The 15,683-nt window shown below is 37.7% G+C and overlaps 1 protein-coding gene across 3 annotated transcripts in view; it reads right to left on the bottom strand.

The window, feature by feature from the left end:
- Positions 1-15,683, bottom strand: part of BMPER (BMP binding endothelial regulator) — a 222,194-nt gene that overhangs the window by 55,028 nt on the left and 151,483 nt on the right. For all 3 annotated transcript variants that reach the window (XM_042476729.1, XM_042476730.1, XM_042476731.1), the window contains one exon: positions 14,342-14,678. In XM_042476729.1, the coding sequence (XP_042332663.1) occupies positions 14,342-14,678 (337 nt within the window). The remainder of the gene's footprint in view (positions 1-14,341; positions 14,679-15,683) is intronic.

The following is a 15,683-nucleotide window of genomic DNA, read 5'->3' as shown; positions in this document are numbered from 1 at the left end:
AAAAAGGACACCAGTTGTATAAATACATAGGAATGAAAAATAGGTCCAACTGCAGCTGCCTTTTTTGCATGCTAATTTTCTTCATCCATTTTTATTCCACCATTTTAATCCCATGAAAATGGGAAAACTATGAATATCTCCAGGCTTTCCAAACCTTAAACCACCCACCATGGGCTCAAAATAGAAAAACAACAACAATAACAAAAACCCACACCTAAGCTCTAGTCCAAGATGTGCGAGAATTGATTCCACAGCAGCAATGGATCACTAGGCACATATTCTTTGGGCTTGAGAAACTGGTGGCTGGAGGCTCTGCAGAGACAGAGGAGCAAAGAAGGCATGCCTGGTGGCCAGGCCTTGCCACCACTCCCCTTCCCACTCCTGAAGCATGAGGATGTTTTCTGCAAGAGAACATTCACACAATACACTCATGTTTTAGGAGGGAGTGCTGTTGGTTCATTCCAAAGGAAGGGGGTTACAGCCACAGAAAGCCACTTCTGTTCATTCTTGCCAAAGACAAAGCACATTCACAGAACAGCCTTCAGCTTCAAGAGGGGGGCAGTAGTGACTGCAGCAGCCTGATTGTACTCTGCCTTTTGAATGAATGAGCAAGAGCACCACCAGTACCCCCTTGAAGTTTGATGCTGTTGTGTGAATGTGATCCTGCACAACACTCTCAAGCTTTGTTGGTTGGGGTGGAGGTGGTGGCACAGTTTCTGTTCATTTGTTCTAAAGGGGTGGGGACAGCAAGGCCACCCCTTGTTGAAGTTTGAGGCTGTTGACAAATGTGCTCTGCCTTTGAATTAGCAGAAGCAGTGGTGACAGGGACAACAGCAGATGGTCCTCAGGGACATCTCCCATACTGTAGCATCTCTGGAGAGGTGCGGGGATCACACTGGGTGACACCCAGAAGGGAGGTGACACCAGTTTTGGTCCTCCTCCCCCTTTGGAGCAGGAGGGGTGCACGAGTGCCCTTGCAGCCTGCTTTGCCAGGGCTTCCTCTCTGGGGAGAAAGCCCAAGATGGAGGAGGAGGCAACATGCCATCATTGTCCTCCCCAGCTGCCTTCCAAGTCTGTGCTGAACTCAGAAGGCAAGGGGTGAGTGGAAAGGAGCCTGCCTCTGAGTCCCTCCTGAACTTCAATGGGGCTCAAGCATACACAGTATTTGCCTTACCAGTGGGGTCTGGAATGGATCCTGCACATAAGGCAAGGGCACACTGTATATATCCTTTGATGCTCCTTACTATTAATGCCATCTCATTTCTCCTTTAGATTTTCATTTCCTTAGTAAAACACTGTGTCCCATTCCTGTTCACTTTAGGTCACTCACCCCAAGCACTGCAATGTTTATACATTCCATTTCTTGTTTTACTATTCCTAGCTTCTCCTGATTCATGCTACTCATGTTCCATGTTCCTATAATACATATCGTGCAGCTTCCGACTTTCTTTTCATCTCCAAGCATGTCAACAGCTGAATGCCCTTTCAGCTTGAGTCTAGTTGTGACATTAGCCATAGTGCTACTCATAGCTGTCATCTGCTCTACCCCAGTAGCTTGTTGAGTGCCACTACCATTGTCTCTGAGAAATTTTCTATCCGTATCACTCCCACTGCTGGGAGTTGTTGTCCAGTAGCCGTTTGGCACATTTAGTCTGACTCCTGAGCAAAAGCCTGTCTGAAATGAGAGACTTTACCAGCAGCACTCCTATTGTCAGCATAACCTCTTGATTCACAGGAGCATCCAATCACATCACCATGGAAAGATAATGCCACGGTGGGAAACAAGTATAGGAGATCCCCAAATAGCATTTAAATGGAGATCTCCTATTAAGCCATATAGACAATCAAGTTTTTCAGTGAAGGGGAAGTAGTGCACACTGTAAATGTGGGTAGTAAGAAAATCTTTGAACTTCACTGTATTTCTACTGACACAGTAGAGAGCACAACAGAATATAAAATTTGAATGAGCACTCTGTGAGTGTTTCTTTTGAACATTTCTTCTCAAACCTATTCCTATTTGAGACAGGAGATTTGTTCATTTGTTTACTTGTATACCTCTCAACCTACCAGGGATCCCTTCTTCTACAATAGACAAAAACATTTAAAACATTAAATACATGACTAAAAACAATCCAAAACCCCTGCTTAAAAAGAGTTTCAAAATCATTTACAATTAAAACCAGTTGACAACAGCTAAAACAGCCATAATCTTAGAAACAAAGGCCAAGCTAAATAATACAGTTTATTCATCACTAATTTTAATTGTATTTTTGGGAGGGCTTTGGTATTTTAATTATATCATTTAGAATCCCAAATATAAAATCTGAACTATTTTACATGGAGTATATTTTGTTATCATTATTTAATTTGTATTAGTGACATGAGCTCAACATCATGCTATCAAGACCAGAAGAGATCCATCAGGGATTACCAGCAGCTTCCAAGAGTCACTCCGCAAAATAAATAAATAAATCATAATATTTAAGTTGATCCTAGGTGATTTTTCTTTTGTCCCCATCCTCTCTGAATACTGCTTAATAATCCCTGTCAAAAACAGCCTTTAGCCCTGTAGTTCACAGCAATATTTCTTGAGGATATATTTGCCCTTGAAATACATCCAACTGCACTAAATGGCAGGCATTGTTCTAATCTTCTTCACAGGGAAAGATATCCTAAGCTTCTCCTGCAAATGTTCTCTCCTTCCTCCCACCTTCTTCCAGCTTGCAAAGATTTGAGGTTTTTGCTATATTATCAAGACACCGGGGCTATTTTTCAGGAAGACAGTATAAACATTTCCAGTAAGAGGAATTCAAATAAATTCGTTTCCCAAATGGTACTTCAGCTGTTCTTGGTTGTAAAGCTTAAATGAGAAAACAAAGAAAGCAATCTTTCAGTCCCTTAGCTTCTCGACTATACAAGCAGACATACCTAACATTTACTTAAGGGATGATGAACCACTCTGGCAAATCCACATAATATTCCTGGGTGCAGATTTTAATACTGCTGATTCCCTGCACTCAGAAATAGGCTGCTGTGAAATCTAACTCTCAGCAACACATTCTTCTTTCCACTATGTTTAATTCTTCACTCTTCAGATTACATAATTCAGGGCAAAGAAATATCTCCCGCCTTATGACTTTGAAAGCCTGTAGCAGCCCACAGAAATGTAAAATAAATAGATATAAGACTTTACCTTTGTTGACCTTGTTATTAGGAAGAAGGCTATACAGAAACAGTGATATGAACAAAATGATGATGATGATAACAATAACCATGATACCATCTTTTTCTTTGTTTTAATGGTGGCCACCTCTTAGTGAGGTACAGGCTAAGAGCTTTTTCACACATTGAATTTGTGCCTGTACACCTAAGGTGCTCAAAGTATACCCTTAAAAAATCAAATGTGACAAACAGTGTATGTAAAAGCTATAGCCTTAGATGTCATGGTGGAATAATGCTTGCAAGTAAGACATGAGATAAAAGTCTAGAAAGGCTGATGAGAGCTGCTCTACATATTGTGAGCGGCTGTTTCCATTTTCTATAAATGTACAAATAGAAATGTGTAATAGGAATTAGCATTAGTTGCTTTGGTTACCAGATAGCAAGTTGGTGAGGGTATTTCTAACCAGATTTTGGAGGGTAGCTGAGTTATATTTATGTTCTAATTAAAATTGATGAAAAAAATTTGTTTATCACCTCTCAGGCCTCCTAAGCTAATGCACAACAGATAAGAAGACTTTTAATATGCAGATCAAAACAAGTTTTAAAAAAGCAATACAATTAAAACAATGACCAAAATCAATTGCAAAATTGGGTTTGCAGACCAAAGGCCTTGTAGAACCATATAGCTTTGGCTGCCACCTGGAGTGGAACCTGGTTAAATGCATGTGGGAGGGAACCTCAGAGACAGTCCTGTCTCATGTACTCACCCACCAAGCTTTTCAAGGTGGGACACCTTCTGTTAGGGATCTCAATTTCAAGGCACCTTCATATGGAATGAAACAGTCTTTTTGGCCCAAAACCATTTAGGGTTTTGAAGGACATAGCTAGAACCTCACACAGAACTCAAACTGGAGGCTAGCGATATGTGGTTCTAAAGTTCACACTGGACAGTCTGCCCACCATATCTTACACTAGCTATAATTTCTCAATACTCAAGGCAGTCTTACATTACAATATTGATGAAGGCATAAACCACTGTGTCCAGTAAAGAGAGCAAAGACACTGCTGGCCACAAAAGCCACCTGCCCTTTCAGAGTCAATGCCGGTTCCAAGAGTACCCCAAAGCTGTGAAAATGGTCTTTCAGGGTAATGGAAATCCATCCAAAACAGACTGCAATCTTATCCTTGGGGCTTGGATGAAGATCTATCATGACTGGATTGTGTCTAAGTTTATTCATCCACATCCAATCTTTCACTGAATGTAGAGAAAAATCCAGGCTCTCCATAGCCTCCTTGGCATCAACTGAGAAAAAACAGTAGAGATGGCTATCATCAATGAAGAGTGATACCTAACCCCAAAGCTGTGGGTGACCTTCTTCAGAGGTTTCATGTAGATGTTAAGTAGTGTAGGTAAAAGAATTCAAAGATATAGCTGTGTTGGTGTGGAAAATCAGTATGCAAAAGGATCTGTAGCACTTTTGAGATTAACTGAAAGAAAGAAATTGGTAACATGAGTTTTTGTAGACTTCAGCCTTCAAAAATTGTCTTCAAAAATTGCAGGTTTTTCACAATGGGAGGAAAATTTTTAAATTAACTCATTGTTTCCTTCAAGAACAACATTTGCTAAGAAGTGCATCCCTTAATATATACACTCTGTCAGTTTTCCCTTTAAACCTTGGGTTTAATCCATTGGCAGGCAAGCTCAACCAGAGTGACCTGGATATGAGTTTCATACCAGTTTAGGAGAATATTTAACCTCCTGTCTTCATGCACACTCAGCAGTTCTTTCCTGAGTATCCCTTAGACAGGATAGGGAAGATTATTATGGAATATCTGGCTTTCTTTTCATTGATCCAATAATGAGCTAACAAATTATAGAAGCATGGTATCCTTGTGTAATTAGGGGAAAACTAAAGAAAAGCATTCGTGCCATTTTTGCAGGAGGAGTTTCTAATTACAAAATAGCATGGTTCTTCATCTGGTTTCCCTATAAATTCCTCTCCTGTTCTTAAACTGTAACAAAATCATTAGCTTTCCACAGAGAGAAAGCATGAAGTAGGTCACCAGAGATACACACCATTTGCAGACTGGAAGGAAGCCACTGGGAATCCCAGGTGAGTGATGTCTGTCCAGTACAACAGAATCTGATGTTCAACTCATCCCTCCATCCCACTCTTAGAATCTCAGAGGGAAAGAAGACATCTGTGAATCTTCTGGCACAGTTTCAATGTTTTACAGCTGTAACAGTCACAAACACAAAAATGGAGGGGAGGGGAGGTTCAGGGTTCCTGAGGTGGCTTTAGAAATAGAGACAACTGCACACTTTATGTAGTGTGTATAAGGCATTACCCATGGAGGCATTGGTAAGTATTTTCAGATAAACAGGAATCTGCCATGTTTCCTGACCAATTTATCTAACAGACAAGTGTGTTAAGTCTAAATGGCATTTATGGATGAACACAATGTCTAAAAAAATGAAAATGCTATTCAGAAGGAAGTTTGAAAGAAACAACATTATTATAATAATTTCTTTGAGCAATGGGAGGTTGCACAGCTTGGTGATAACATATGGCATTATAGAATCAAACTTTTTATATCGGAGGTGTGCTGCTCAACATTGTATAAACTGTTTTTATTCTTTGTTGGTGGTATTACTCCATAGGTCATTAATAGGCATTTAAGATGGAAGCTCTTAGGTCTTTAGATATGGGATTCCTGGAATAAAACATGAAATCATCTTTAAGAAAACAATACCTAGTTCCTCAATATTTGACACTTGTCATAGATCATGAAATTATTTTTAATTAAATAGAGTTTTATATATGTAAAATTATATTTTTCTAGAACTCAGTCTGAATTACTAATCTAAGGCTGTGATCTGATGCTGATTTCCCTGGATTAAGACCCACTGAATGCAATTAAAGTTTTTTCAAAATATTAAACATGCATAGGATTGGCTTGCAGTTGAGGAAGTAGTTGTAAACTTTAGATGCATATCCCATTACCCAGTCACTCTCATTGCTGAGGTGCATAGGGCAGTGGTTCCCAACCTGTGGGTCGGGACCCCTTTGGGGGTCGAACGACCCTTTCACAGGGGTCGCCTAAGACCACCAGAAAACACATATTTGCACATAGCAATGAAAATAATTGTATGGTTGGGGATCGCCACAATATGAGGGACTGTATTAAAGGGTCACGGCATTAGAAAGGTTGGGAACCACTGGCATAGGGAAAGGACAAATATAGAGGACAAGTATTATTTTGTTCCCCACAAAGAGTCTGTAGGACATGCTTAGTTTTAGTAAGAATCTTTTAAAGATATCTTTAAATACTGTATGTTCAGAGCCCAGGTGGCACAGTGGTTAAATGCTTGTATTGCAGCTACTCACTTACAAACCATAAGGTTGTGAGTTCAATATCAGCCAGGGGCTCAGGTTCGACACAGGCTTGCATCATTCTGAGGTCACTTAAAATGAGTACCCAGATTACTGGGGGTAATTAGCTTACACATTGTAAACTGCTTAGGGAGTGCTTAAGTGCACTGATAATTGGTATAGAAATGTACTTGCTATTGCTTTCACAAATGTTTCTAACAACATTCCTGTTTTTAGAGTTAATTACTTAAGATATTTTTTAAATTTTTTAATAAAGTTTATTAGATATTAAAAAAACAAAGACAATACAGATACATACAAAACACACTAACATCCATTCAACATCTTACAATCAAATTGGGAAGATATCTAATACATTGAGATTTGTAAGGAATCGTTCTTCTTCCAGTCAGCGATACAGCTTTCAATAATTTCTCTCACCTCACACCTTATCTCATCTTTAAATCAGCTACCCACTCCTTTTACCTTTCCTATCTCATTCCACATTTCTCACACTACATCTTCATCATTCTTACCTACTCTAACCTTCTACACTTACTTAACCTTCATCCTCCCTCTCTCTCTCTCTCCATTTGCCTCATCATTCAACAGCTTCAGATTCAGTGCACTAAATTCTGGCTACAGTTAATAACAGACAAAAATGTTTCTTCTCACACGTACCAATCCTCAGAGTTTACTATAATTAGCTCTTTGAGATTTAAGATGTTTTATTTCAGTATGTGTGTGTGTGCAGCAGATTCTCCGTATCTGCAGTTTCCTTATCCATGGATTCAACCATTTACAGCTCAAAAATATTTTTAAAATACATAAATTCCCAAAAGCAAACCTTGATTTTGCCATTTTATATAAGGGATGGCATTTTCCCAAGTCACTGTATATAATGGGACTTGAGCATAGACGGACATTGGTATCCATGAGGGGTCCCAGGATCAAACCCTAGCCCACTGCACGCATGCATGCACACACGCATGCACAGACACACACAATTGTCACATTCAACAGAGAAGGCAATTGCACATAGAAGGCAATCAGTTTTTTCTATCAGCTATAGCCCCTTTTGTCATTTTAGCGGGTCACCCAATTTACAGTTTTCTGTAGTAAAAAAGGAGCTATGGTAGGGAAAGAGAGTCTGAAATACCCAGATATATAGGCCCTGTAGCCTACTTTTGAAGTCTTGGCCAATGGCATTATTGTACTCTCTGAATGTATAAAATCAGAGACACCAGTATCAAAAGTTTCAGTGTCTTCTGGAACTACATCATAAGAGCATCCAATGCAAGTGTCTTTTACCATAACAAAGGATGATAGTATGTTGGATGTTAGCTTTCTCATTTAAAAAATGTAAAAATTTCAGCCTCCATGCTGGCTTTATATGCACCATGTAAGACAGGAATCATGGTCTTACATTTAATTTCATGCTACAGGCATTGTTACTCAGTAAACCTGTGATTAGAAGTTAAAGGAGAGTTTAAAATCATACGTGATGTTATGAATCAATAATTATATTTTGCAAACCAACTGAAAGCTCTACCTTTTATATTCATAGTTCCATTGTCTCTTCAACATTTTTCAAAAAAACGTGCCCATTATTTTGACATTCAAAACAAGACACGCAAAAGCACACATAAAAATTAACTATAAATAGTGGCTTTGCTGTATGTTTTGGATTCCTAAATATGGAATAAAGTATAACACAAGAAAATGATCTTAAAACTAAAATTAAGATGTCATCACAGAAACGTAATTGTTAACAATCTGTCATAAAGATGTTTGAAATGCATGCTTGATTGCCTTTTTTGGTGTCTGAGATGAACATTCCCTTATACTGTTCTTTCATAGTTATATTTCTCATATATTTATCAAATGTAGACCCCTTAAAAAGCACACTGGTGAAAATTAAGTGAGTGTTGATGATCTGGACAGAAAAATGGCTTAACTCTAAAATGTTTCTGCACAGGTTTCAAACCTAAAGCAACTGAGTGGAAAGAAGATAATTCTGCCAACAATTCTATGTTGTGAGTCTTCGTTCATCCTGTGTGAACTCCATAAAAGAATTGTTTATCTAAGGAGCAACATGAAGAGAAAAATGATACTCTCCCCTTTTTTCTACACTGTAGAATTCAGTTTCACAACATCTATGAGACTGGTAATTTCTATGCCAATAATATTGCAGATCAAAGACAGAATGGAATAACAATACAAAGAGTATTTTTAATAATAAAAACACTTTATAATCTTTATCCTGTACTTAGGACAATCTGTACATAGGACAAGAGGCTATTGTTAGAACAGAATATTGAAAAAAGTTTGGCAAGGCTGCATTTTATCATCTGATTTGTTCAATTTGTATGCAGAAAATATCATACAAAGAGCAGGTCCATCATACAAAGAAGAGAAGATAGGAGGAAGGAACATCAACAATCTAAGATATACAGATAACACCATAGCAGAAAACATCACTGACTTAGAGCCATTATTAAAGAAGAAAATGCAAAGGGAGGCTTACTGCTGAACATAAAGGAAACAAAATAATGATCATAGAGGGTCTACATAAATCCAACCCAAACAATGAGAAAATTGGAAAACTGATATCTTCGATCAAATCTCAATCAGAACAGAGACTGCAGTCAAGAGATCAGAAGGACACCAAGAATGAGAAGGGCAGCTATGAAAGAACCAAAGAAGGTCCTGAAGAGTAAAGATATACAACCGAACATTAAAGTTTGACTCCTACAAGCTACTGTATTCCCCATCATGATGTATGGATGTGAAAGCTGGACAGCGGGCAAAGCGGGCAAGAAGAAAATCAATTTGAGATGTGGTAATGGAGGATTCTACACAGAGCCAAAAAGACAAACAAATGGGTCCTTGAACAGATCAAGCCTGAAATCACCCTCGAAATCAAGATGATCTAACTGAGGCTGCCATACTTTGTCCACATCATGAGAAAGCATGACCCACTGGAAAAGACAATAATGCTAGGAAAGGAAAAAAGTAGTAGAAAGTAGTAGAGAGAAAAACCAAACATAAACATAAAAACCAAACAGTGGTATATAAATAAAACATATTATTATTATTATTATTATTATTATTACTATTATTAACATTTTCTATTGAAACATCACGTTTTTTTTTCCTTTTCTTCAAAGTGCATCCTGTGAATCAAGTTCAAATCCGCTCACTTGTCTTTTCTTGCAATAGTAAGTAATCCACATGTAAGGGGCAATGTCAGAACTACTGTCCCCACTTCACTTGCCAAGTCAACCCAAATGCAAAACTAACATGCTCACCTTAGCTGTGTTTAAGAACATGTACCACCATGCCTGTGGTGCATGATCAGTAGAGAGGAAGATAATTGTTTTAATAAAGTGTGTGTCTATTTGTCATTAATTATGTCCCATTCAATTTACATATCGAGTTTAAAGATTCTAAAAAAACTTTGCAAATTTGTAATTAAACTAAACATTTTAATGTTTCAGTGGCCCAAGGACTGCCTGTCTTTACATTGAAAATATAGCTGCAATTTGAATTGAGGGATGCAAGGAAAAGGAAGAAAAAGTTTTAAAAACCCACAACAGAGGCAATGCTGATAGGGAAGGAATTGAAGGAAATAATATGTTTCAATTGTGTGCGAGATTAAATTTGTATCACAATATGATCAGTTGCATTGCATAAATGTTTATATATATATTGCTTTGTTAAAAATAATAATAATTTAAAAAAAAAGAAAATACAATTGCAATTCCCCTGAGGACTGATGAAATTGTATGATGAACCCATTGAAATGGATTTTAAAACAAACATAGCCTGAATTCTCACTAAATGCAAATATGACTAAACATAGACTGTTGTATGATCTATCATGAGATATGATTCACTGAAAATATGATGACTGGTAAAGTGGTAGTAGGTAAGGAGATAGACCACATTACAGGTGGATTGATTCCATCAATGAAACCATGGCCCTGTTTGAAAAGGCCTGAGCAGGGCAGAGATAAGGAGGTCTCTCATTCATTGGGTTGCCGCCATAAGTCAAAGTCAACTTGACAGCAAATAATAAGAAACAACAAAGATATAGGATAGACAAAACAAAGTGCATCTTGACATAATGCATCATTGATAATGAAATCTATGAAATTTTCTGTCACAAGATATGTTGACCTGTAGCTTCAATAATTTCAAAAGTGATTTGGAGAAGTTCATAGAAATGAATTCAGACTTGATCAACAGTACTTGAGCTAATTATGACTAATTTTCCATCTGAATTAAACAGATATTCGCTAAGCGTGACTGAATTTGGAACCAGTACATGGAGAAGGATCTACAAAAACTATTAGAGATGACAGCTAATGGAATCTCTAGGTTCAAACTGTTTAGGTATCAGGAGCCACGGACAAATGGCAGGAGGGGCTAGTGCCACCATGTGCTGATTCTGGATGTTTCCAGAAGCATCTTATTGGCAACTACTGGAAACAGGATACTGGCTGAAATGGATCTTTGGTCTGATCTATCAAGGCTCTTCTTAAAGTCACAGAAATGCAGCCAGAATGAGTGTCCTCTGACGTATACATTCTCATTTTCAGAAGACATAAACTCTCTTTTTGTTTTTGTGTTTTAAAAAGTTTTTTTTTATCCCAGGCAAGATGCAATGTGAAATGTGAAAAGATAAAACTAGCTACAGTAACCTTTGCACATCATTTTACTGTGATGTTTTGTACCCTGTGGCTGCCAAGATATAAATCATTTCCCCCCAGTGTCAAGGAGTTTACAGCACTACTTTAATCACAAGAAACTTTAAAAGAGGAAATAAGAGGAAATCCCAGATACAAAATAAAAAGAGCAGATGCAGTGTTTGATGAAATAAAACCTGATTTCTCAGTGTCTGGTCTGCATTTTCAGATTTCATCACTTACCTGTGAAAAATGGCGGAAGTAAAATTGAGCTGTTGCTGATATATGAGGAACAGATCTCCCTTTGATACCTGTTTCTAATGTTCTCTCTTGATCTAACGTCACATGAAACCCATTCTACTTTTTCCAAATGTATGTTTTCAAGAGCTTTAGGTCCAGTGTAATAATAAATTGTAGTGTTACTATTACTATCATACATCACTTAATCATATTGTACTGAAGCACAATATCCTAGGTCTCCTTCATTGGAAGCTATTATATCTCTGCGGTGCAATCCCATAAGGCAATGACATGCCTGGTGAATATTAATTCAGCCAATGAGTGAGTCTGATCCTTTCATCCCGTAACATTATCAACTGCATGGGTAGGACCTAGATTATTGGGGTATCACCTATTATAAAACATTAAAAACATTATTCAAATGTTTGAAACTGTTGCAAAACCAGTTCCCATATTGTTGTTAGTATGTATGTAGCAAGCCTTAGAGAGGGCTTCATCTGAAAAAGCCTTTCAGACATAAAATGCCTACAGATTCTAACAATGTTTTAAAGTCTCTAACAGAGCAATAATGTATGTTACTTATACATCACACTTTTCATGGAATTTGTATTTCCATTAGCTATCTCAACATAGCATGCAATAAGGATATAAAGCATGAAGAATACATAACTGATGCTGAATACTTAGTCAACTGGCCTTGGGAAGCTCTAATTTTCTGCTACTCCTAGTGAGCTCAATGCATGCTTAGGGATGCTCATCTGCCTCTTGCTATTCCATTTACTTCAGAAAATGCTAGTGCACCATGATTGCAACCATGGCAGACATAGCAGCTGTATATACTGTGAGGCAGTTATTACTTCCAACCCACCACTTGCAATCTGAAACAAATACATGCTGATCTTTTAGGTGAGCCAAATTCAGCTTAAAACAAAACATGTTTACTGTGAAATGGTTAACAGGAAAAACAGCAGAAGTATGTTAACATTTATTATTGATTACATCGGGGGCAAGCAAAGTATGGTCTGCAAGGTACCATTCTGCAGCCCCTGAAGCCCCCCCACCACCAAAATTTTAAAAATAATCCAGATGATTTTGCATCTCAAAATACATCTGAACTGCATGAAAACCCAAAACACAGCAGATTTGCTGCAACCCCAAACCCACTACATCTTCCAAACAATGACGCCCTCCAAGCAGCAGAAAATCTGTCCAGAATGAAGCCAGAAGTGATGGCACAAGGATAAAAAATGGCCCCTGGCTTCTCCACAGTTGGCTTTCATGAACCCAAGCTTAATTTTTCCTTTCCTGCCATACTAGATACTTATAGGAAAATTAGCAAATGAAGTTACTCACATTAAAACAATCAATTTTAAGTGATCCTAAAACGCAAAAGATTATCATCCTACAAACAGCATTTCTAAACAGCATTGCAATTGAATTAGTTAAAACTATCTTGTTACCCATGATTTCTTATCATTTTTAATAAGCAATAAAGCAATGTCTTCATTTTATTGCTTTAATTCGTTATGTTAATAGTTTGAACAACAATGGACTTTCTGCATTACTCAAATTTGGGGCTATTGATGGATAATTTACGGTTTCCTCCCTGTTTGGGCTATGTTTAGTAATTTTAATTGATTTTTTTTTAACAGAAAGGTGATGAATCACTAATGTGTCAACTACTGATTAAGGTAACAAAATAATTTTAACCCACTGCTAAAATTAATAATGAATTAGTTTTCAAATTAAAAGTAATATAGCTTCATCTTGAATATGAAGGCTTCCAACTCTGTTTCTAAATAGCAACTTTTCTGGTCACCTCTGGTGAGTTACATGGCTTCAACTAGGTTACATGTATTGAAAATACTATACATCTTTTAGTATCACTTGAAAGCATTTCCCATTCAAAAACCTTCACCACAGATGACCATTACCTTCCTCTTTTTCTGTTATCAACATGGAGAGCAACATGTTATTTCACAAATTATTTTTTTTGAAAAGAAAATCTATTGTAAAACATTTAATGGGTTCCCAGGCACTGAATTATATTCAGTTTAAGTGTTTTCACAAACTAAACCATGAGTATTGGAGAGCGAAATGACCATTATGAGTTTTAGAATGCTGCTAAATCTTCTTTCTCATGCATATTTCCTTTGGCATCTAGTTTTGTTTCTTTAACTTCAGTAGAGTGTGTTGATTATCTCCCTTGACAATACTAGCCATTTCACTATTAACCTCTTATTAATTATGTTATATTGTAATGAGCTGGCTTAGTATAATATAAATTCATTGCTGCTTAGCGGTAGGTAAGAAGACAACTGTTTCCCAGATTGCTTGTTGCATTATGAGAAGGTAAAGTATCAAAACTAATTCCTGGCTAGTAAATTCATATGGATTTATTGGAAGGCTACCAGTACCAAGTATAGCCGAACATAGCTCAGCAACATTTCTAAACAATTGCTAGCAACATATATCTGAACCCACTGTTGACTTGCATTCCCACTCTTTTGCATAGCAACCATTCCAGAAGTTCTGCTGAATCTTCATGGCATTGGGTTCCTCTACTTCCTGAACTATTTCCAGATCATTATAAAAAATACTATTGAACTTTAGGGAGTTATGACTGAGATGCTCTTTTCCTCTTCCTACCCCATCCCTTTCAACTCTTGCATCATGTTTTAGACTGTAAGCCTACAGGCAGCGAGGAACTGCCTTGTTTTATTGATTGTATGAAAGATTGTATTGCAGCATTTTCCGTTGAAAAGCAGATAACCCTGTTTTTCCTCCTCTTAGTTTCTAGAGGATTCTCAGCATTCATTCCAGGCCACAATTTTTGTTAATTTTGCTCCTATTTCATCAAAAGTTTGCACTTACCGATAAAACACTGTATAATCCACAGTGGAGTGGCAAGTCTGAAAGTCCCATGCTTTGAGTTTCTGGCATTCCCGATGGGCACGGAGTTTTACCCTCACTGTTCCTTGGCACAGTTCAGGAAATTGTTTCCTTGGAGGACGAGTACAGAATTCATTTGACTCCACACGCCAGGACTCGGCAAAATCATCCACATCAAACTTAAAGTTCCCATCCCCTCCGATCAGGTCATCTCTCTTGTGCCCATTGTAGTTGCCACAAAGACCACAAAGCCTGCCCTTAAGATGTGGTGCAGCCATGACTTCAACAAAACTGTCTCCATCCCAAGAGATTTCCAGTCCTAAAGAAAGAAAGAAATTGAGAATAGAGAGAGTTCATCTTCAGCAGCATACATATGATTAACATGTTAGGTTTGTTACTGTATGTGTTGACTCAGATTATTGACTCATCTAGCCCAATGCTGGAAACTCCAGCTGATAACAGAAAAAAATCCTTCTGCCCTTCAAATATTAATGGACTGCAACGTCAGACATTCCTCAGCTATATTTGGCTATACTCCTCCCCGCACACTCCGGTCCTCTGGGAGGAATTTGCTGCAGCCTCAAAGATCTAGGCTTTCGGTTACCTCCCAGAGGGCTTTTTCTGTTGTCGCTCCCAGATTATGGAACGACCTGCCAGACAAGATCCGTCAACTGACATCTTTAGACAGCTTTTAAAAGGCTATCAAGACAGCTCTCTTCTGGCAGGGCTTTCCTGGATAGATAATCCTGGCCTCAGGAATCCTCTTCTCATGAGAGTCCCCAAGGTCCTCCCTGGAAATCTAAGTAGAATGCTATCGTAGTTTACTGCTTTGTCTTGTTTTGTTTTGTAATAATGTGTATGTGTTGATGTTGTTTTAATTTGTTGGTTTTAATTATAATTGATTTAATAACTTTTTAAGGGGGGAAGTAGATTTTGATGTATGATGTATTGTATTTTATTACTGTTAGCCACCCCGATTGACCTCAAAGGGGCAGGATATAAATACATTTTATATTATTATTATTATTATTATTATTATTCTCTCCAAGGTTGCTAGGATCTGCAGTTCAAAAACATCTAGAGGAATACATGATTACCACCACCGTTCTCAGTCCACAGGGACATGGCCTTCACTGTCCTAACACACAATCTCCTTTTAAATGGAAATGCCAGGAACTAAACCAGCAAATCATTTCCTCTATCACCAAACTATGAATCCAACAGATGATGATGATGATGATTATGCTTTATTTATATAGCGCTGTAGAAGTTGAAAAGTTATTCATCTGCCACTCCTAAATTATGGAATGGCCTGTCGGAAGAG

This window comes from Sceloporus undulatus, chromosome 6, assembly GCF_019175285.1.
Source record: "Sceloporus undulatus isolate JIND9_A2432 ecotype Alabama chromosome 6, SceUnd_v1.1, whole genome shotgun sequence".
Taxonomy (NCBI): domain Eukaryota; kingdom Metazoa; phylum Chordata; class Lepidosauria; order Squamata; family Phrynosomatidae; genus Sceloporus; species Sceloporus undulatus.
This window is presented reverse-complemented; position numbering and strand designations above follow the sequence as displayed.